At 40.4% G+C, this 24,185-nt stretch overlaps 1 protein-coding gene across 1 annotated transcript in view; it reads left to right on the forward strand.

The window, feature by feature from the left end:
- Nucleotides 1-24,185, forward strand: part of clstn2a (calsyntenin 2a) — a gene marked incomplete at its 3' end in the record, with an annotated part of 161,140 nt that overhangs the window by 130,834 nt on the left and 6,121 nt on the right. The window contains exons 10-12 of the mRNA XM_083990879.1: nt 16,467-16,629; nt 23,401-23,567; nt 23,859-24,007. Coding sequence (XP_083847005.1) covers nt 16,467-16,629; nt 23,401-23,567; nt 23,859-24,007 — 479 coding nt within the window. The remainder of the gene's footprint in view (nt 1-16,466; nt 16,630-23,400; nt 23,568-23,858; nt 24,008-24,185) is intronic.

The following is a 24,185-nucleotide window of genomic DNA, read 5'->3' on the forward strand; positions in this document are numbered from 1 at the left end:
TAAATACATTTTTTCTTGTGTACCTTCCAACCAGCTAGCTGTTTGTTCTAGGCCAAAGGTAGAAAGGTGTTTTTATCTGTCCATCGTTCTTTTCTCCCAAAGCCCACAGAGGTGGGATGCGACAAAGAGAGGGGCAGCCAAGTGGCAGACTGCTGCGTTTTCTTAGCAAACAACCTCAAGACACTGTTCTATTTCAGTCTAGCTTCTTCTCATTCTCTCTCCCTCTCTCATTATCTTTCTGTTCTCTCTCTGACTTATTCTCTCCTACACATATACGGTGCATGGATAGCCGGGATCCCATTTGCTGCTTTAGTTGGATGTTGTAGAGGACCACAAAGGAAGCATGCAGCGCAGTCAAAGAGAATTTGTGTTGAGTTACCCACCAGAACAAGTCACTTGTGCAGAGACTAATTAAATATAAATGGAAACTGGTCTGAAATATCGGAGCTTAACAAGCAAAGTGACATAGTAGCACAAATGGGCAGATTAAGAGATGGAAATCTACTCTGTGATTATCATATACTGCTGATGGATTTCCTGTACTTTTAATTTTAATAATATTTTAAATAATATTTCTTTGACAAATGCCAGACTGGGCACTTAACTATTGGATTAATGTTCAGGAGGAAAGAGCAGTGGATTAGTGAAGCTGCTTTTTGAAGATTTTTTTTGTGTGAAGTTTTATTGATGAGAAAACATGTCTTGCAGCTGGATTGCATTATTGTCTAAAGGCTACTGTCAAAGGAGAAACTGCTGGTGTCTCTACCTCTTTTACAACTGATTTAGTTCTGTGCTATTGTGGGATCTCAGTGCAAAATGGCGAGTCTAGAAAGGAACTGCTGTTCTTTGAATCTAAAGATCTGACATCAAAACCTGATGTGTGCCCCGAAGCAGCACATGGTATTTATGTCAAAGAGAAGTGAGCACTGTGTCTTTGAAAACCGTTGAAGCCTTCTATAAATACAATATTCTCTTTGGATTTTTAAAAAGAGAAACAAGCCAGAAGGTGAAGTGAACCATATAGCTCAGGGGAAAATTTGGGCACATGCGCTTTTTTAATTTATTCTTTATTTGAGCTCTATCAAAATTCCACTATCATTTTAATGAACATGCTTACCATCAGAGGATGAATTAAGTTTATTGAGAGAAACTGCAAACATGGGTAGTGTGAAGTTAGCATGCTAACCAGCCAGCTCCAATTTGCCGCATCTTGTAATATCAAAATGCTACAATAAGTCACTGTAGTGTCCAGTTTGTCCTCAGTCCATCATGGGCTTCTTGGTAAGTAAAATAATTACATACAGTATGATGCTGAAGCCACAATGCTTCTTCCAAACTGCTATGTGAACAGCTAGCATTAGCAATGCAGCAAGACAATCCTTTAGGCTATATACCTTCAATGTAAGGCTGTTTTACTTCATCTTGAGCCAAAAAGCACAACACGCTGCAGGTGAAATATTCACTCAATGCTTTCTTGGTGAAGCTGGTTATTGGTGATTTTTGAGGCTCTGAATTTGTGGTTGGTGAGGAGATAGAAGCCTGAGTGACTGTCAGGCCCGGAGCAGCTGGCTGAGTGGAAGTTGACCGGAGTGGAGGCTGAAGATGAACAGGGGAAGCAGGGGAGTAGAGCAGACAGAGCCAAGCGTGACCTGAGGCACAAGGAGAAGACTGGTTAAGAAAAATCCAACAAATGATAAAAAAAAAAAAAAAGACACCAGTGGGTATGACAGGTCGCTCTGGTGGAGAATGCTGAGTGGAAGTGCTCCTTAAATGCTGCAGCTGGTCATGGAGTTGAGTGCATGATGTACAGGCGAGAATGGAGACTAGTGGGTAGTGGATCCAGGAAGTCACAGCTAATATATGGGGGATCTTCTATGAAATGCAGTTTTAGCATCTTTAAAGGCCACTGAATTTGGGTAGAGACTACATTTCACATGCACTTAACAGCCTCATAAGATTGCAGACTGGAGTGTATTACATTGCAAACAGGGTGTGATATCAGATATTGCCGAAATATTGGCTGTGAAAAAGCCAGCTCTAATTACTATAGATGTTATCATCTTGTCCTATCCATTTGCCCTGTTTTCATTTTACTTTTGCAGTATAGATCTATATTTTAATTTTTTTTTTTATATATATAATTTTGCCTTAAAGATGTATTGTAGCAGGTCAGTTTCAAAAAGAAAAGCTGTAGACACAAGTCTATTGTAGATCATAATGTAATGATGTCAGTTTACCTTGTGCAGTGGCTTTGGTTGGTTGGTGTCTGTTGACTTCTTGTTTTATGTAGTGTAATGTTTTATTAAAACATAATCTAGTTTCTCTTATAAGAGCTCTTGACCTCAATACGAGTTCCTGAATAAATACAGCTTAAATATCTAACTTCAGTTTAAGATAACATTTCCACTCCTTGCATCTGTACTCACCACTTACGTGGTTGTTTATGTTGTTCTATTACTTACAGAAATTACATATTATTATTGTGTTTGGCAGTCATAACTACACCATACACTAAATGAACCAAGGATAGGAGCTGTCACACTCTCCATAGTGATTAATAATGAGGACAAGCTCACACAGATAGAAACTGTTGAGAAAAGAGTTTTGGTGGAAAAGAAGAAGAGGTGACTGTGGGATGTCACAGCTGCTTCTAACTGTCCTTGTTCCTCCAGCACTTAGAAAGGACACTCAATGGCTTCCGTGGCAACTCCATTTAGCTCTATTGATTTTGCAATTCTCACCCGAGAGGGGAGGGGCAGAGAGGGATGAAAGGGAGCTGGCAAAGAGAGGGCGATGGAGGAGAGAGAGGCTTCTATTTTCCATTTCGATCGAACACTGAGGAAGAACCACAGTGCATATGTGAACACACACACACACACACACACACACACACACACACACACACACACACACACACACACACACACACACACACACACACACACACCATATGCTTGTTTTCACCTCAAAGTCATTGGAAAAAATGCACTCCCTAATCCCCCACATTAACCTTAACTATCACAACTGAATGTCAGTTCTCATTGGTCCAGGTCAAAGGCATCTCTAGGCAATGCGATCACAACTAAATATTTTGGGACCCCAAGAATATAGTAAAACAACACACACACACACACACATATATACACACACACTCAGCGTCCATTTTCCTCCCTACAGCTCTTTCAGCCTTGGTAATGGACTACAGGATGGATCACTTCTCTTTACACACATTATTCAGTCTCCCAGAGTCGAGAGAGCCTATCAGTACAATCCAGCTGTCCAAAAGATATTCACTCACAGTCACACAAGTCCTACACACAGCATGATTCATGCGTGTAATGTCCTGTAAGCCAAGGATGGTAGGAATATTTCAAGCGTAGTCATAATGCAAAAAGCGGATAGGAAGGAGAAAAAACATACCAGTTACAAAACAAAGAGACTGGGCCTTTGTATACTGTCCCTGCATTTAGAGTTTGAATGGCTTTGTATGTTTACCCTGCTAAGTAAGATAAAGAACAAGTGTGTGAGATGGGGGCATTGATCTAAACCCCTTACAAATGTTTATTTACTCACAGCAGGGTCCTTATAGATAGAGTCAGAAAAATCTATGTTAACCGAAGGGCGAGAGGAATGACAAATACACAGTGTTTTTCTCAGCTGAAGTCTTAAGAGGTGAGAGAGATTAAGCGAGCCAATGAAATTTTTCCGTTGGCAGTTGCTGCACATCAGTCCAAGATAACTGTACAACTGACAGTGGCAATAATGGCCGACTGTGTGTTGTAAACACAAATAAACTTTCCAATTTCGCCAATTACACCGCTTGAAACAACTTGGAGACCCCCTGCTATCTATCAGTTCTGTCTGAGTTCGACTATAGCGACCGAATGTTGGCGTCTTGTCTTTACAGCATCTACAATTATCTGTCTTATCTGCCTTCTATTACCACGCTTGTTGTGCCATGGCTTGTTCTCTGTCCTGTGTTGATTAGAAACCTCCCTTTGTTTCTCAGGAGATTAATTGGATGGTGCTGGTGGTGTGTGTGGAAGAGTGTGTATCGCCTCTCTGCCTGTTTGTTGTAGATACCAGGAGAGATTGAATTGCCTATTCAAACAGTGATTTAGTTCCATCTCAAACACGAGAGACTAACAGATAAATGTTTCACTCTAATTAAAACTTATTTGCATTTCATACATCAGGACTCAGTCAGATTGTTACAATGCAGTAAGCAGTACAAAGGTATACAGAGTATGTTTTTAACAGCTGAAGCAAACAGCATCAGGAATAACAGTGCAGGAGGGCTGTGTGTGTGTGAAAAGATTTTGTAATAGTCAAAGGGACATTTCAAAAATAAAACTCTCCTTGGATGTGCTTTTATTTGTTCGAAAACCTCTCACAGACATCAAATTTCTTTCAGCTGCCGTCATATGTTCTCCGGCATTGCGGTGTTCATTCACTTTTCACTTTGCTCTGAATCACTCTAATTGTGCAAGTCACCCTATTGCAAGGACTTCAGAATGCAGCATGCTTTAGTATAAAAGAAAAACCAGCTCGTATTGATGAGACGCGTTTTTCCCTTTTCTGTGAGAGCAAAACAGAAAAAGACAAAGAGCAGCAGGGAACAGATTGAGCATTTCCTCTAGTTCGCACATTTTCAGTCTATGTGTTAATTTAATTTCTGGCTTCCATTTTGCAAATCAACCTCATTTGAGAGCCCAGCTGTACTTTGTCTCCTTCAGGTGCTTCCTGTGTTACTCCCATGTAGAGCGGCTACATTTCACAAAATGTAAATGTCTATGCAGTGTGTGTGTGTGTGTGTGTGTGTGTGTGTGTGTGTGTGTGTGTGTGTGTGTGCGCGCGCTGAGGTGGGGTACTTAATGCCACTGTCTGCTACTTATACACCACTCAGCAGACGTGCTGAGTGCACTAAATGCACTACATAAGCATTCAGTCAGCATGCTAATGTATTGACAGCCTGTTTCTTCCATCTCTCTGGTTTCTGTTTTCTCTCCCTCCATCTATCTCTCCATCTCTTGGAGATTGTCTCCTCTTCTCCCTCTCCAACTCCTCCTTTTTATGCCAACCTTGAAGTGTCAATTCAATAATTCACTGCTATTATACTACTTCATTAAACAACAGATGCATAGACAAAATGTTTCCGAGATCATGCAGCGACCTTTGACAGAGGTAGAAGAGATGTTTCTTAAGAACCCACATCTTCATTATTTAACTTTTCCAGTTGTGTCAATTTCTTGAATAATGTGTGGCAGACAGCTTCCCTTTCTCAATATACACTGGAGAAAATATAAAGAATACACCTGAATGCACTTTTTTAGAGGAAAAACTTTATTTTAAATTAGTACAAAACCTGGTGATGTTTTCTACATTGTGAGTAGCAGATGTTTGCATAGTAATGTGTTATTCCTTATATTTAACCATATACAGTATGTGACCATCATAGACATTTATAAAGCACATACACAAACATCAGTTTAACAGTTATGTCATTTTCCTTGAGCATTATAAGCAAAGCTCTTCCTTTTCTTCCTCATTTGTAGTATTCTTTTATTGTGCTCTAACTTTCACCATCCCTATGACTTCCCACCACAACACTGACACATAATAGTCCGGCATCAATAATGCAGTGCCACAACAGTGGCCGAGGAAGAGAGAGCAGATGAGAGGCGAGGAATGTGAATAAGAACAAAGGAGATGAAAAAGAGATGAGAATAGAGGTGAACAAGTAGTGAGGTGGAGGTAGGGATAGCAGGAGAAGAAGGACAAAGTGGTGAAGACAGAGGAAAGTGTGAGGATGGAGCAGTTATGTGCTGATTTATTAAATTAATCATATATACAGTACACTTAATTCACAGAACTTAATAAATCCATAGGTTTGGAGAGGACGGGAGCTAAAGAGAAAGAAAATAATCCCACATTTAATGCAAATTCATGCGCAGATCATTAGTAATCATTATACTCTTCACATCAGCAAAAAAAAAAAGAGTATACCTATAGGGCTCTGTTTGTCACAAAAAAACAGATCTGAACTTCTGAAAGAGGGTTTTCATCCACATAAAGAAGTCTCCTTCCATCCTAAACCTCTCCAGTGCATCAAAATAAACTTGACCCTATTAAATGGCTTCTCAGCAGACGACAGAATGTCCTCATTATTCTGTTTATGTCAGCAGATTTAAAATGCCCCAGTGCTATCCGTGAATAAGGGATTATGTGTGGATTGGTTTTTCTCCTTAGTAAAATGCACAATATGCCAATCTAGTTTATTACCTATTTTATATAACCTCACAGAAATAAAGATGTGGGACTGCTCCCTGTGCTAGTAGTTGGCCTATTAGTGAGCAGGCAGCATCTACAGTATGTTTTGGCAGATAGGCTTCAGATGAAAACTGAAATTCAGCCCTGAGACTGTTTTTTCAAAGTCCAACTGGAACTTGAGATCTTCCCCCTTTCATGGTCATATATTAGATGTAATATCCTCTCGTACATACAGTATGCCTCGGCAGATTTCCACAAGATAGGCAGACTTATCACGACTGTTTTTCGCTCAGCAATAAAACACTGCTATTGTATGGTTAATGTACAGCAAGCTGAGTCTCCATAAGAAGTGGAGATAGCTCCAGTGTTAGTGGACTCATCAGAGAGTGTCTGGATACTCAATTGTACACTCGCTGATCCGATTTAACAAAGACAAAGAGGTAATCTGCCTTTGAGAATAACTCAAGGAGATGATTGTATACGGTATTCCTCTCTCTGAGGGACACAGCACGCTCCAGATGTTTTAGAAATCCAAATCACTAAGAAACAGACAAAAGTTGAAAAGTTTGTGGGATGACAATTCATCAGAGTGTAAAACACGTGGAGAATAACCTGAGCCAGGAGTCTGTTCTGTAGCTTCTGTATCCGAGTTATAAGGAGGAAACTGTGTGTATAGTTCCCTCATACTTTAGAAATTGTACGATGAGTCAAGTACCTCCCTGGCGGTCGCCTTCCTAATTTAAAACCCCAGCACACTCACATAGGTGTTTTTAATTATTCCTGCTGATTAAACTTCTGCAGGTTGATGAGGATTAGAGCTACGCTGAGGATCACACTGCCAAACAATGTTTACTAAAAGGAAGAGGCCTTTTTTCACTGAAGACGTTTTAACAAAGTAAAGTAGGAAAAGGCACAGGTGTAAATAATCCAAATAATGACAACTGAACACCATCTAGCTGCTCCAGAGTCAGTGCAGCGGGGTCAGCCCTATTTTCCCTCAGCCCTATGTTCCCTCAGCCTTATGTTCCCACAGCCCTATGTTCCCTCAGCCCTATGTTCCCACAGCCCAATGATCCCACAGGTTTATGTTGCTTCATTTCTAAGATTTTTCTTCTTTCTAAGAATTTTCTCAAAATGAAACTCTAAGTCAAGTCATTTTTATTTTAAAGGGATGATTCAACCTGAGAGTAATTTCAACCTAGGGACCTTGAGCCAAACGCCCCCCCCCCCCCAGAAGCTTGTTTTCCCTTGCTCGAACAGTGTTCGAGTTACCGCTATTAACCGAATGGCGCTAATGTTACCAAGCAGCTATCTTAAATTACCACACTAATAATGTCCAGAATTCCTGGTGTACTTACTGTACAAACTTTCTAATGCTTTGTTTACTACTACTAAGACTATTTGTACTACTGTAGAAGTTTGTTGTTTAAATTGCACTAACTCATGGAGGTGACTTTAATTTCGGTATAAGGGTTCGTCACTCAACCCTATGTTGGAGTAGCGGTGTTGGAAGGGGTCAGCCCTGTGTTCCCAGGGCCCTATGTTCCCAGATTTAGCTAAAAGCTACATTACATCTGTAGTCAACTGCTACTGGATAGTAGGTTGGGTGTATTTGACTACAAAATTGGGAGAAATGGGGATAAAATCTGATGCAAATTGATCATAAAGGAAATGTGGGAACATAGGGCCTAATTTTGGAAAGAAAAAAAAACCTTAGAAATGAGGGAACATAGGGCTGAGGGAACATAGGGCTGAGGGAACATAGGGCTGAGGGAACATAGGGCTGTGGGAACATAGGACTGTGGGAACATAGGGCTGAGGGAACATAGGACTGTGGGAACATAGGCACGCTCCCAGTGCAGCGAAGAATTGATAGCTTAGACTGTGTACTGTAGCTGGTAGGGAGCATGATACACAGATGTTGAAATGTCACCTTCATTTTTTATTGATAATTTAAGGAAGGTGAGGCTCTACAATACGGTACGAACGAACAGAATATTATAATACGAGCAAAATGACAGTGTTAACATTCAATAGTATTATTACTGACGCATGCTAATAGCACATTATGATTATGTTAATTAGCAAGCGCTGGTATTGCAAGATGACATACACATTAAACCAGTCATTACAGTGCACTTCAGCAATAATCATAACATCAGTATGAACCCTGACATGTGCAGTCAGATGTTCAAATATGCATACGGCAGTAACAGCCACTGATTTATCATTGCTAAGTGCTAACGTGCAGATAGCATGGATGATAGCATGGATGGCTCATAGATTGCAAACTCTTTTATGCAATGCCTTTTTTGTCATCTATTTTTCACCACAAACAACTTGACAAAAATGACGGCAAACAAACCAATAACTGGGCCACTGATGGCTGACACCAGTCAAGTGAACCACTATAATACATGTAGTATAAGTAGTAAAAGTCCTTCATCACTTTCAGGAGAAGAGGCATCGTGACCCCTCTTAAGCTGCATGAACAACAACAGATTGAGCCAAAAATTCACAGTGATTCTAAAATTAGCATGTGACTGATTCAGAGCCGCACTCAGACCGAGTCCTTATGGTGACTGCCTGGTTTTATTGGGACACTTGAATAAAACAGAGCATTACTTAATATTATTAATAATAAATGTGCTGTGAAAAGGGCCTAAAAAGGTTGATAAGAACTAAAAGGTTCAAGAAAGAGTGTGTACCTGCCTGCCCAGTCTGGAGAAGTGGTCTTCTCAGGCTAAATAATTGAAAGCACCTATCTGGGCGTGCCGTGTGTGTTAATATGCTAAATAATATTCAAAGAGGACCTGCCAGTCTTAAAAAATGACCTTGCTTGGTGTCGAGATCCAGCATGTTTTAGAGCCAGGATTCATATCTTGCCTGCTCTCACTCTCCCAGTTTCCAATCTTCCTCTGTTTTGATCACCCTCAGCTTGTCCCATTGAAGTTTTCTAGATGTTTTATGAAATGCATTGCACATTTCATTTCGGTAATCCTTCTGGCATTGTGTGAAAAGCAGTGTTTCATCCTGTCAAGATTAGTTTGTCGTAAGCTGTTTGTGATTCATTAGGGTACAAGTCTGTAGCAGCCATAAAAGTAAGAAAGATGAAAAGTTTTTATTGGAGGAATCTCATTTATTGGAATAAAGTCATGTTTTAATTTTCCTTCCAGTCTTTTGGCTTTTGGTTTTACTTGTAGTTTGTTATAAATTACGTTTTCTCTCAGTTATTTCAGCAGAAGATGCTTAATCCATCCAAAAAGGTAGAAATAGTCAACTCTGCTAGTCTATCAAAAAAAAAAAAAATCACTGTCATCTCACTGTACAAACGCAAAGGGAGATTTAAAATCGTACCTGCAGTAGCCTACATTAGCAAGAATTTGGTCGTAGTGTCTCTCTACCTCTCTTTTCTCTGTCTCTGTTGTGGCGCTGCTCTGGTCTGCTCCCTGCTTTGGGACCAGCTCATTATTGTGTTTCAACATTCATTGTCTTGTTAGTGCTGCAGAAATACTTTCATGCTCTCACTACCTAACGTTCCCTCAGACAAGTATTGTGTAAACCAACGTGCCTCAGCAGCAGTGTCTTGTACTGTTGTGTGAAGATGTGCACAAATGTGCATTTTGCAAGTATGATTTTTTTAAAGTTAAGACCGTCAGCAACATACAGTAAATAACTGAAGTGCTTTAAGGCTGTAACATTACAGTGGTCAGGTCTGTGGTTTGTCAGTTTGTCTGAGTCTTCTTTGTATTTTATTCAAAGCACTGAACTGTGATATTCTGTACAGTTATTGTTCTGCTCAGCATCTGGTGCTGATGTGTCCAGAGGGACCAGCCTTTAGTGACACAACCAATACAGTGGCCATAAGACTTTCCACTGAGACCCCTCTCTTCTCTCCTCCCTCCTGTCTTCTCATGTGTTTTCCCCTTACCTTTCTCTTGCTGGCCTACACACAGCAGAACAAACATTTAGTAGCCTGATTCATTCAAACTGAGGGAATAGAGGAAGAAAAATATGTAAACACCATCTTGTGGGTTCTTGTTAAGAGGGGTTGTGTGAGTCATAGAGCTCGGACTGGAAAATGTCACCTGGGCTGTGATTCAAGTCAGCAGAGTGGGTCTGTGTCGACTCTTTAATTATAAACCAACAAAGGGCAAAGCATTTAGACTGACAAGGCAAATTAGACACAAGTGAAATGGAAATGGCCAAATGAAAATTACTTAAACATAAATTAATAGCAATCAAAAAAAAAAGGACACTTAATCTGCAGGGAAATGTCTAAGCAGAGACAGAGGACGATCCCTGTCCACCACAAGGTTTTTAATGTTTTACAACATGATGGATGACCATCTTGATATTAACCATCTGGCTGCTATTGCTCACACTCATCCTGGGTAATGACAAATACACACATTAACAGAGAACATACACTCATCAGTGCAGCTCACATTATTAATGTTACATCAGCTCATGTTTTGTATAAATTACGTCAAAATCAGCTTTGGCCATTAGACCACAGTCATTTACCTTCTATTTACTCCTGCTGCAGCCAGCCAGCTGTCGACCCAAACAAACATTACTTGGAGCTATTTTAATAATCAATACCAGTCTCTCAAATATCCAGATTTGAGAGGTTTACATGAAATTATCTTTTTGTTTTAAACTCTTGGCTGGACAAAACAGGATATCTGTAGACACGGATGTAGACTTAGGATGGACATTTTTCAACATATTAATTGGAAAATTATTCAGTAATATAAAAGAATAATAATTTCAGCCCGAAGATTTTGATGTCCACAATAAGATCATAAAATCCAAAGGTAAGAAACAAAATATCAAGGTGAGGCTAATCGTGTATGGGTAAACCAGCACAGCAATAACATCCGCAGGCATCTGCAGGAACCTTCTGTAAAGATCAATTTCGTCTACAAAATCAGACTAAAAAGCTGCACAAATGAATATCTTGAAGTTGAGAACAAATCCTGACCACAACTTTTACTATTCTGGTTCACGGCTGGACGGACGCAGCTGTCACAGTGTTGTCTTCTGCAACAGCAGGTGGTGGTTTTCTCTGGAGTAAGAGCTGTATAAGGCCACATTAGACAACCTGATTAATCAATCAGTTATTGTAGCTTTATGACTGACTATGAATGATAATTTTAAACACAGACTTGATTTATTGCAGCTATTGATTGCCATGGGCTCTGATATCAGTGTTTAAGATTGATGGTGGAGTTTGTAGATGTGTGTGCGTGAATGAGCTGTGTGTCAACAGGCATCTTCGCCAGGCCATGCTTGTAAAAGAGATTTTTTTTTATCTCAAGCAATTTGCCTGGTAAAATAAAGGTAAAATAAAATCTATTATGGATGATTGCGCTGCAGCTATTCCATAGAGCTGGAGTTTAATTGACTTGCTAGTAATATTTTTATTATTATTTACACATGTGGGTTGGTATTAAAGCAGAAGTGAGTGATCCGGTCGTTTTCGCTAATGCTGCGTTCGAGGCAGGCTTTTGAAATCGTAAATTACAGCTTCAAGTCACAACTTACGACTTTGTAGCGTTCCAGGCAACCCACTCGTGTTTTTCCGACCTGTTTTACCTGTGAAAGTCACTATAACGGCCACTCGTAACTTCCGACCCGTGAACTCCTACCAGATCAAACTGATACAACTTCACAGGACGGAAAAACACGAGTCTACGAGTTTCCTTGAACGCACCATAACAGTCCTCGTCCCTACGTCGCCACATTCACGGCGTTCCTTGGCTGCACACACAGCCCTGCATGCCGTTCTCTCTCCTCATTGGATAAAAACTGTAGGATACGATAAATGTTTTCTCTTCGGCTCAGAGCAGAGCAGAGGGACTGACAGACCCGTGTTTCAGTCCAAACACTCTATGTAAGTGATTGCTGTCGGAAGTTCAATCAGACAACTCTGGAATGAGAAGAAATCATTTATTGAGCATAAGCATAGCAAGCTGAAGCACAGCATGGATAGCATATTCTTGAGCATGGTTGCAGCAGGTTTGGCGTCAGGCTCTGACTCATATTCGTTCCCTGAATGATCTGCCTTGCCAGACATTTACAGGGAATGAAGCTGACCCCCCACAAGGGATCAAGAGACAGAGCCCACAGGTGGATGCTGGGGAGGTGGTGGGTTTGCAAAACCTCATGGGCAGCAGGGCAGCAGAAGCAGCAGCGGCGAAAGCAGAGCAGCGGCGCAGCAGCAGAAGCATAGCCAGGAGCGAGCAGGTGAGCTGGGAGATTTAAATAGCCCGCCCTATCTGGGCGAGGAGAGCATGTGACTGATCAGCTGATCAGGATGGGCGCGGCTTGAGTCGTCTGCCTGAACTAGCTTCGCAGGCTTCGCATCATATATAACTATTTAAGACTTATATTAACACAAATATATCACTTACTTCTGCTTTAAATAGAATTATACATAGTATTTCACTTTATTGTTTGGGCCTCAGTACCTGTCAGCTCTGAATGTTCCCTTTGTGGTTCATTATTCAAACAATAGAGTCTAAATTCAACTGTACCAAGAGTTTGTAAGAATATTTGAGTGTGTGTGCGAGATTGTAAATAAGTATGTAGAGAATCCAAGAATTTTTTTTCTTCATGCCCTCTGTTTCTGCCATTCAATCAGTACCTGCTCCACCGGTTATTTTTTCTTTTTTTTCACTTACAAGCAGAGAGAAAGAATGGGTGAGCCAGCACGAGATGAGAGATTACAGGAGACACAATCATTTTTACTGTGTGAGAAAATAATATAACTCAGTTTGTTGCTGTCACATTTCCACACTATCTAAACTTTATTTTTCTCTGCACAAAATAGTTTTTTATCCATGGTATTGCAGTGGATGACAGTGTCTGATATACTGACTGATATATCTCAACTTTTTCCATGGATTCTGTTGAAGTTTTCATGTAATCTTGCACAACCAAAAAAATGTATATCCACATTCCTCCTAAATTAATATGTAATTAGCATCCTAACACACTGAACCAAGACAATGAATACCTTCTAAACATTTGCACATTTGCTTTGTCATTGTGAGCATTTTACCACACAAATGTAGTCTTGTGTACAATGCCACAGTGCTGTTAGCATCGATGCAAATGCTTGTATCGTCTCACGCATCAAACATTTTTTTGCTCCGGCAGCAACAAGGAAACAGATTGAACATTACACTTAAGTGAGACAGCTGTGAGTCGAGATACAAAAAGATCGAATGCTTCACAGAATTCAATTTTTTCTGTGTCTATTTTATGCTCATGGGACACTGAAAAAATAGAATTAAAAAAGACTAGATAGATTTGCATGTCCAAACTTAATCTTTGCCCTACAGTACCGGGAGTGTGAATTGATATTTTATTTTGACGGGGAGAGTCAGGAAGATTAGAATTATCTAATTATAATCAATGAATCAGCACAGTTTTATATTTTCACTGGGTCAAAGTGGAGCGATAAGGGAAAGATGAAGAGAGTGAAGGGAGGGAGCAAGAAAGAGATTTGTAGGTACATTATGAAGATGTAAAGAATGATTATTTTATCATTAAAAGTCATATGCATTATGCAACTGCTATTGCATTATAGCATTGAACTATTACGTGGTCATTATTTTATAGACTCCTCATAATCAGTGCTTTGGGACTACTAAATGCACTATAAGAGGAGACAGTCACCACCACAAACACTGCAGATAATTGGAGAGACATGTAACTCTGCACTCACCTCCACTGGCAGTCAGCCAGCCAGCAGCTAAACGAAAGTGGCAATTCATTCTGCCTGTCTAGTCAAGTACACATACAAATCCTGAATGTGAGCCGATGAAACTAAAACACACTGTCATCGTCAATAACACACGCATGGCGTCCTGGGGTATTTCAATCAGTGTACAGTGCATGAAGCAGTACGTGAAGAGTCTGTGTGTTTGGTTTTTAAATCAAATCATATGGTTCACATCTAACTGTGGTCCTATAAGGAAGCAAATGCATAGAAACCACAGCCTCAGGGCCTTTTCACCCAGTCAGTAAGGCAGGGATGTCAGGACGTCCTGTGGGGATTTCTGTCTCTTCACACTCATAAAGAGTGAGACTCTGCGTTCTAAATCAAATATCCCTGGAGAGCCCTGGTTGCTCCAGCACAGGTCTCAACCCCATTAGTTCATATCACAGCTTGAATAAACTACCCGTGTGTGTGGGTGTGTGTGTGTAGGGGTGTGTGTGTGGGTCTTTGTGTGTATCTATGTGTGGCTGGTCCTTAGAAATAAATGTAACAAATAAAAATCCTTCTCAATGTTGTTTTTTCCTCCCTGCAGTTTTTTTTCCCTTCTGCATCTCAAATCAGCATATATTCTCCACTTCAGTACGAATAAATAGTTTGCCGTTAATTCATCCGAATCCTTCACACCAGCCTGATTACAGAAAACCAGATGCTACAGCCAGAAAAAGAGAAAGAATAACAGGAGGATTTATAAATCCTTTAAGACTTTTATCTACCTACCTGAAGTATCACTTTAGAAGTAAATACACTCACAGTTTAAGTGGTTTAAGTTGATTTGTTTATATTTTTCATATCTCACTGTGATGCAGATTAAGAACAGGGCTTGTGCTGCAGGTGTGTTGTTCCACTGTGCAGTGTTAACGTGTCATTCATCGTGTCATTCATCCTTTGAGCCGGTAAAATAGTTAAGAGCGACATTTCTATTTATTGTATTTACAGCATACGACACCTGTATGACATGACAGGTTGACTCTGACGTTAATCCATTTACCTGAGGGGACTGTGGGATCTCCCAAATTGTTCTGGGTGGGAAACACACAAGCTCATCCTGAGCAGGTCAGAAGTCAAACAAACGTTCAAAGAGGACATTGGTCTCACTTTTGTCCAGTGGACCAAGTCACCAACAACTGACCACATCAATGTCAGTGAGATGACAGGGCATGGCAACTTTGTGTCTCAACTAGTTTCTGCTGCCTCTCAGTGGCCAAAAATATCATAGTGCAAACACGAGAATCCCCTCCTTCCACCGTGCAAACTGTGACCACACACATATGGACAAACAGATTTTGACTCACAGTCACACCTGCAAACGTTTTCCATTTCTGCCCTAAACCGGCATTTCAACAGACTTGAATCCAAACGTGAAGCTTGTGCTCAACTGAGATTCACTGGGATCAAAGGTTTGAGGGTGAAAAACCTTTTAGAGTTGAAAAATAAAGTTAACGTCAAAGTCAAAAAGTCAACCCGCTGACTGACAAGGTGGACAACAAATAATTAACCATTTCAATCTCTTTTTTTAATGGTTCCAGTTGAGCAGCAGAGTTTCTCAAATCTCTGCTTCTTTAGATTTTTGGCTTTTTTTTTTTTGTACTGTCGCTTTGTGCTCCTGGAAGCCTTCACTATTTTCAGATGTTTTCTAGATAAAACAATTAATTGATTATTTCCTCCACAGTATCACCAATAATGAGAATAATCCTTTCCTTGCAGCCCTAAAGCCATGTACTGTGAGCAAAAATAGTGAATTAGTTCTGAGATTACCGCTGTGGCCCTGGTTTGGAGAAAGTATCAGTGCGTGTGTGTGTGGGTGTGCAGTACATGTGTGTGAGTGTGTGTGTGTGTGTGTGTGGGTGTGCAGTACATGTGTGTGAGTGTGTGTGTGTTTGGGTAGAGAGGTGTGGGAAGGATGGGTCCTTAGAAGTTTTTCAAGTGATCAAAGAGTGTTTACGGTGGTAGATAAAAATTGCGTGGTGGTGCACGGGTCTTCTGCAGCCGTGTTTGTCGCTCGTCATGTGCCTTTAATGAACAGCTCATTAGACAGCATCTATCTGACGATGGGGAGCAAATGATCCAGGGATGAGAAGAATAATTTGTTGCATCTATTTCATTGACGGTAAGAAGGAAAGGAGCATTCAGAGATACGCCTTTAGTTTCGGCTGCATGATTGGAGTAAATATCACCCTCTTCATTACAGCAGCCTCATACATATAATCCTCTGCGGGGAAATGGTCCTAACCTAAATAAGACACTTAACAGCCAATGTAGTTGCAGAAGTAATATATTCTATAAGCATGTCCTATTTTTGTGTTTGTACACACCAGGGTTATTTTCACATTTGAAAGCATAATAAATGGTTACATAGCAGAAAGTGCTGGGTAATAACATGATAATCTTTCTCTCTCCTCCGCAGATCTGCGACAAGGAATGGCACTATTATGTGATCAACGTTGAATTTCCCGCAGTGACACTATTTGTGGATGGTGTGACCTATGAACCCTACCTGGTAACGGACGACTGGCCGATCCACTCTGCAAAGATCGACACACAGCTGACAGTGGGTGCCTGCTGGCAAGGTCAGTGCAACTGTGTTTATGTGTAAGAACATATAGCAATTTCAGTGTAATGCAGAAATTAGTTTAGGGCGTTAAATGGAGTGAAATCAAACGGGGTAGGATGTGAATGCTGTTAGCATGGTGATGGTTGGGATTGTTTACAGCTGTAATATCATCTGATAGTTGTTTTTTATTCTGATAGTTGTTTTACATGCTGCAGCTTTCTCAGCCCCACTTCATTATTCATTTTCTGCACATACATTTAGGAAGTCAGTTCCCTATTGGCTTTTTGACTTCGGTGCAGGGGAATCATTGTCTTTATAACTTCCTTTAAAAGCACTTTAGTTAGCTCTGTTATCTAAAAGCTTCATGAGTCATACTGACAGTTACAGCTGCTGCAGTGTTGTAAAAGCTTGTTGGAAAAAACAACCAAGAGAGACGTATAAACACAAAATAAGGAGCTATAAAGATGAGCTGATCTGTTGGTTGCTAAGACGTTTTACTTTTCTTCCTTTCATTTGTCACCTGTTTGTGTATGTGTTGTTTCTGTCTTTGGAGCTGTTTTGTTTAAATATGAAAAAAGTTTTTAAATATATCAAGTATAGTACAATTGCGCCAAGAAAACAGCGCTGCAAAGCTTTTAAAGCAAATCCCACTCAAGTATTTTGATCAGAAACAATAACTACTTATACACAACTGAGAGCATGAAAAGCAATTGGTGTACTGGCTGAAATGTGAGGTATCTTTTGCTAAGTAGGACAATAGGCTCTATGCACAGCTCCACTACTTCCTGAATTTAAGGCAGCTCCTTTATTTCCTGTCTTACATTATTGGACAAACTGATTAATCCAGGTGTGTTTGACCATTGTGACTCCTCAGACACACCTGGATTAATCAGTTTGTCCAATAATGTAAGGCCCCATCCACACGAAAACGCGGCTTCACTGAATCCGATCTTTTTCTTAATCGTTTTGAAAAAAATCTCCGTAAACACGGCATCGTTTTCAGAAATATCTGCGTCCACACTGATCCACTGAAAACGACCCAAAACGCTGTAGTACCTACATACTGCAGGCGTGTGTGTGTCGCTGCAGCGCTGCCTGCCACACATAAACACTTAAAACAGCTGAAGAAGACGGGAAGTCCCCGCTGTAATTCAATAGAAGAAGAAGTTCTCCGCTGTATTCAAACTCAAACATGGGATTAAATGTTGACAGGGAGTCGTGTCAGAGTAAATATGATGATCAGTGATGATTAAACAGGCGCGATTCAGCCGCAGCGTTTGAGCGACCTGACGGCAGTCCGTTGTTGTTGTTACGTTACGTGCATAGACTGTCAGTGTGCAGCAGCTGCTGCAGCGGTGTGTGTGTGTGTCTCAGGTTACAGGTAGAGCGGCGGGGGGCATTACATCATCGTTTCTGAAAAAGTCCGTATTGGCCGTCCAGACGGATACGCTGGGGCGGCGTTTTCAAATTTTCCCACTCTGGGACCCGTTTTCAAAAAATACCGTTTTCACCCCCTGAAAACGCCGGATCCGTGTGGACGCGAGGCCAATCCCATAAAGTATTTATCCGGATTCGAAAAAAACGGGTTCGTCTGGACGGGGCCTAAGACAGGAAATATAGGAGCTGCCTTAAGTTCAGGAAGTAGTGGAGTTGTGCATAGAGCCCATTACAATTACAACAATTAGGGAATCTGCACAATCTCCAGGTGTAGTGCTCAAAAACCTACTTTTCTTTCCTTTTTTAACAGAACATTCAGAAAAAATAAAGACGTGTGGTGAACACACAAATGCACCAATGAACGCCTTTTTTTTCCCGTTCACAATTGAAGCCCAAAAAAGAGAGAGGGAGAAGCAGTAGACTCACTGTTCAGATAAATTAAGAGATTAAGATTTAAACCCCAGGGCTGCTGGTATTTCCTCTTTGAAATGGAGAAGCACGAGCTGAGTGGATATCAAACAGGAAATTCTGCGTGTCAGCTCTAGAGGCAGGCAACGAGAGTGAGTGGTGATCGCATTGGAATGACTGAGAGCTACCCTGCTGCCATGTTTATGAGATAAATAATTACACAAAAGTGGTTTACAGGAGAGCAGAATGAGACGCTAGTGATCCGTTCTGCTGCCTTCCTAAAAAACACTCATAACACTCACCAGCATCATCCAAAGCTTCAATCCTGATGGTATTTTGGTTGCTGTTCAAATTTCTTTTCATCCTCGGCCTGATTGCATTTTTTTTTCTTTTTTGTCGTCATCATTTTCTTCCTTGCTTCATACAGCTCTCTTCTCTTTCTGCCTCTTTCCATGAATCTCTGATTGTGAGAGAAAGCCCTGAAGGAAGGATTAGCTAGAGTGAATGGAGGACAACTTTGCCAGCTATTACATCCCAATGAAGCTCCTTTAAGCTTCACTAAGCCGCAACTGATAACTTTGCAGGCCATTAGCGAGCAAGATTGCCTTTCAGAGTCTCTCATTTCTCCATCCCCTTTTCCCCACAATCAACAACATAATGATGAGACATGTGGAACGAAAGGCATTCACACTGTACTTTCACGCCCTGAAAGAAAAACCCAGGCATGTGTTCTCGCCGTACACTTTTAGCAAGAAAACAGTTTGGTTGTTTGTTGTTGTGCTTTTTAAGTAGTTTTCTGCAACAGTGAGGTGGTGTTGTGTGTTCGAATAAGAAATGTTGTGTTTGCCATCTCATTTCATTGGCAGGAGAAAGGTGGGCGTGAACTTTCAAAGCAACCCCACTGTGTGCAAATACTTAATCAAAGGAGACGAAGCACAGGAAAGACATCAAAAACACCATGGGGTGATTTGTTTTGTAGGAAATGAATGCTTCAATCAAAACATGCCATCAGAAAATTTGAAGTCATTTGCTGCCATTTTAGAGAGAGAGTGCGTGTTACTTTCCAGCATGCTTTTAAGCAAACAGTGAAGACTTTATAATATTTTCTGAATATTTTGATATTTTTAGTTTGAACTGAAGGAAACCAACCCTACTCTTAGTGGCAGGAAAAACACAGATGTAACTCAGAGTGTGAATTAAGGCTCTGTTCTATTAAAGTGCCCCAGTAACACCAATGAACTAGCCATGTGCAATACAAGAGCTGAGGAACTGGGACAGGGACAGGGACAGGGACAGGGACACCCAATGAAATGCAGCCGTTATTATTGTCACAATCTGTCATGAATACGTTTAAACATGTACCAATTGTGGGAAAACACGAACCATTTTCTTAAAAATTCAAACCTCGGAAAAAATTGGGCATGAACTTTCAGCAAAGAAAAAACTGATCTGGACCTCACAGATGATGATCTAATGTGTGTGTGTATGTAATCATGAGTAAGAAAATATTTAGGTACCTTGAAAATGGAAGGAAACCACATTGAAAAGGAAAAGAGATGATGTTGTCACTGATTGCGTCGCCTTTAATTTGACAGAAACAAAATATTTTTCATGCCTTTATTTATGCTCATTTTGTCTGCGTCACCCAAGGACTTAAAATGTGAAGCATTATGTTGTGTAAATGTCTCAGTGCCAATTTGTTCAACACATTCATACCTGTCATGATTTGCTTTTACAAATTGCTGGTTTTCATAAGGTGGTAGTTGTTAAACTTCTAATGTGATTACAAAATGCAACATTTATTTTTTTCTGGTAGAAGTTTGCATTTAGTCTCTGAACGCTCAATCACAGGGACCTTGTCTTGATGAAAACCTTTCAACAATGCAGTAAATGTCAGAATCATGACAAGTGGTTCTACATTTGTGGAGAGAAATGGAGATGATGGACACCGAGTGCAGAGTGCCCCTACTCTCATCTTGCAAACACAGTGCTCGTGTCTCCTGCTGATGCACGGCTAAAAACACTGCAACAACAGAAATTGGTTTATAATGAGGTCAACAGTCTTAGTTTGTAGTTTGTGATTGTGCCATGTAGGAGTACACAGTCTTTTACAAAACAGAAATACCAGAACATGCAAACTACTGTATATTAACAGTATAAAAAAGCCACATTATAGGAAATGTCCTTGTAAAAAACATGAGACACAACATTGCTCCGCATGGTTACTACTAGAGGCAGCCACATGTAAATAATGTAGAGCTATATTTAAATGCTGTGATAAAATCCACCCTCTGCATTTTAACACTTGGTTACTGAAAAAGTGACCGACTCAACAGTGTGTGACCTTTTTTTTTTTCTTTTTTTACAGTCTGATAATATCCTCTGCTCTGGCTGTGATCTAGCCATCAAATACTCTCCATTAAGCAGAAGCCTTGACTCTTTGAACTTTTGTAGCATATAAAAAGTTTCTTGCTGGCACACAACTTGTTGGGTCTGACCTTGCAGAAGTTTTGCACCTACACATCTCATAATGTTGATTTCACGACGTCACTTCTCTGTTAAAGTATGTGGCACATGGACTTCATCATTACATTGTCTCATTCTCACTCACCACCATCATCTTCATCATCGTCAACCTCGGTCTTCCCTGTATCTCACAGCCCAGGTAGACGAACACGACAACTCTCTGTGTCTCTTTATCAATCAAATCAATCAAAATAAACTTTAATGTCCCCGGAGGGAAAATTGTCATGGACAATCAATGCTGTACATCCTGCATACAGATTATAAAACCATACACCATATCAAATACTCACACACACAACCAACAGAGATCACTTACAGACAGTACGACCAAGTTCCTGGTTAACACAAGTAATAAATAATTATAGTAAAAAAATAATTATTGCACTTTCTCCTATAGCCTATTGCATCTTGCCTCTCAGTATTGCCACAGTCTCTGGGTCTAAATTGCACCTTTGTATGTGTGGACTCCACCATCAGCATCAATTTAAAGGTGCCGAAGGATTAGTGTATATATCTATTAAAAAAAAAAAAAAAAAAGGGATTTATATAACAATTAAAATGATGGATATAATACAGCAACACCCTTAAACATCATTTACAGTACACAATAATGACCAATTTATAACACAGTTTAGGTCTCCCGCTGCACAGCCTTGTGAACACAGTTGGTGAGAGTCTCTGTGACAGGAACATGTATGATTCACGTTGACTGAGCTGAGAGAGAGTAGATGCCTCCAGCCTTATGCAGGCTGACTGGTAGCTGCCGTCGCTGTTTACTATTCCCCGAACCTCACTGTACAGAATTGCTTGTGCACCAGGAGGACCCTGGGGTTCGCGTCCAGTGAGTGGGTGAACTCGAGCAGCAACATCACTGTGTCAGCCAGAGATTCTCAGGCCATTATATTCAGTACAGTAGAGTTGAATCAAAGCTTCAATAGAGAGTATTCTTAATACTCCACAAAGAGGTGCACGGTCAAGTAAATCATTTAAAGAATATTACAAAACATTTTCTCTTTTTGCATGAAAGAAACATTTGTTTATGTAAAAAGGAGGTATATGTCCACAGTATTATTTTACAACTCTCATTAGAATCGTTACCTCAATAATTAAGCTAAGAGAGAAATCACCATTAAGTGAAAATATAATCTATCTTCTTTTTACAGTCTATGGAACCTGTACATGTGTAATTATTTCAAAAACCAGATTGTTTGCCATTGTACTACTGTGACATATTTGCATTTGAATACACTACATGATAAAAAAAATATACACATTATCCTCAGGTGGTATTTGCACTGCTATAAAAACACTTGACCCGAGTGTCACCTGCCGTGGAATCTGTCAGAGTGAAGAGGCCACAGCTGACTCACGATGGAAATATTCACATTGGAAGTCATTTGCGTTAAGTGGATCGGAGCTTTATGATTTTGTGGAAACCAGAAGTAGTGAAATGACACCGCAAGGCCAAGCTGACCCGTCTGGCAGCAGAATCTGGTGCTTTGTGTGGAAAAGAGTCGACTCATAAGAAGATGTCAGGGCTTGAGTGAATTTGTGATGGAGCTGACACCGCAGACTGCAGTGCCGCGGATCCTCACACACATTAAGAGACTGTGCCAATGTGCTGGCCTGTGCTAGAGCTTCCATTTATATTGTATGAAAGGATGTATTTTCCACTTGCTGTGGCAGCTGCGGAGTATTTCAGGTCAAGTAGCATAACACCTGTCAAACTCATACATCAAATTCAAACCCTGACAACAAGAGTCAAAATAGCTGCTGTTGTGCGTGACATTAGAAATGTATCATATGATATTTGCTGTTGTATTGCACCTATTCTATTGCTATTGCTTTTGCTGTGGCGGTTACAGCAGACCCACAGCTAGATCCACAGATGTGACTAAGAGCCTGTCAAGCATAGTCATTTTTTTCTGTTTTTAGTTAAAAGTCACAAGTATTTCATCGTTCACCACCATCAACTTATTCAGAAAGTACTTTTCATTTATCTGTGCTATAGTTGTTTACATTCACATCCTAAAATATTTCCAAAGAGAGGTTGCCATGTATAGTACGTTAGACAACTATGAAACACATGTGCATTATCTGGGCAATTAAATAGCATTCATTGCATGTCAGACATCATGTCACTTACAGCTTCACACACTAAGATGTGAACATGGTGGGAAAAAAAGAACCTCTAAATTCTTCATGGTTCGCTTCCCACTGGTTAATGTACTGTAAGCTTTTCCTGAGGTGAATTCACAGATGTTACATTCAGCAAATTGTATGTGCTTTTCCCATGGAAACATCTATAATACATCTTGTTGCCTTTTTATGCAGTCTCTCAGTTTCTGTCTTTTTTCACCTAATTCTTCTCTTCTCTTCTCTTCTCTTCTCTTCTCTTCTCTTCTCTTCTCATTAGGTGGTGAGGTAGCGACCCCAAGGTTCACCCAGTATTTCCATGGCAGCCTGTCAGGTCTGACAATCCGACCAGGCCGCATTGAAACCCAGAAGGTTATCTCCTGTTTGCAGGCCTGTAAAGAGGGTCTTGATATAAACTCCCTTGAAAGCCTAGCTAAGGACATCAAGGTACGTGGGGGAAAAAATGTGTGTTACCTGGTCACGCACAACAGATTCCACACTTTCAGCAGCTGGTATTGCAACTGCTATCCACCATATTGGTACTGTAGAAGAAGTGAAATAGCATGTTCTCACAGTTTTACAGGCTGATGATTTAGACCAGAAAGAAACAGACATGTGAAAATATTTTACACCAAGCCAAGACACACATAATGTTACTTATGAACATAAACACAAATAGTTTGAATCTTGAATCTCTTTGTTTCTTTGAGGACAAATAGATTTTGTGTGTTTGTCCAGTTCCATTTTAACCCTGCCCAGTCTGTGCTGGTGGTGGAGGGCGAGGATGTGGACAGCATCAACACAGCCATGACCAAGGTGTCCTACATCAACTCTCGCCAGTTCCCCACACCGGGTCTCCGACGACTGCACATCACCACCACAGTGCAGTGAGTAAAGTCATACAAAGTCCAGCATTTAGATACAACTATGAATATAGCACAATATAATATGATTATGTTTGGATCAGCTGTATCATATTGTTTGTACTTGTGTGCCTTGATTTGCATATATAGAGGGGTTAAGTATATGAGTGTGTGGCGTGCATCAACAAACATTAGACAATTC

Source organism: Trachurus trachurus, assembly GCF_905171665.1.
Source record: "Trachurus trachurus genome assembly, chromosome: 17".
Lineage (NCBI taxonomy): Eukaryota > Metazoa > Chordata > Actinopteri > Carangiformes > Carangidae > Trachurus > Trachurus trachurus.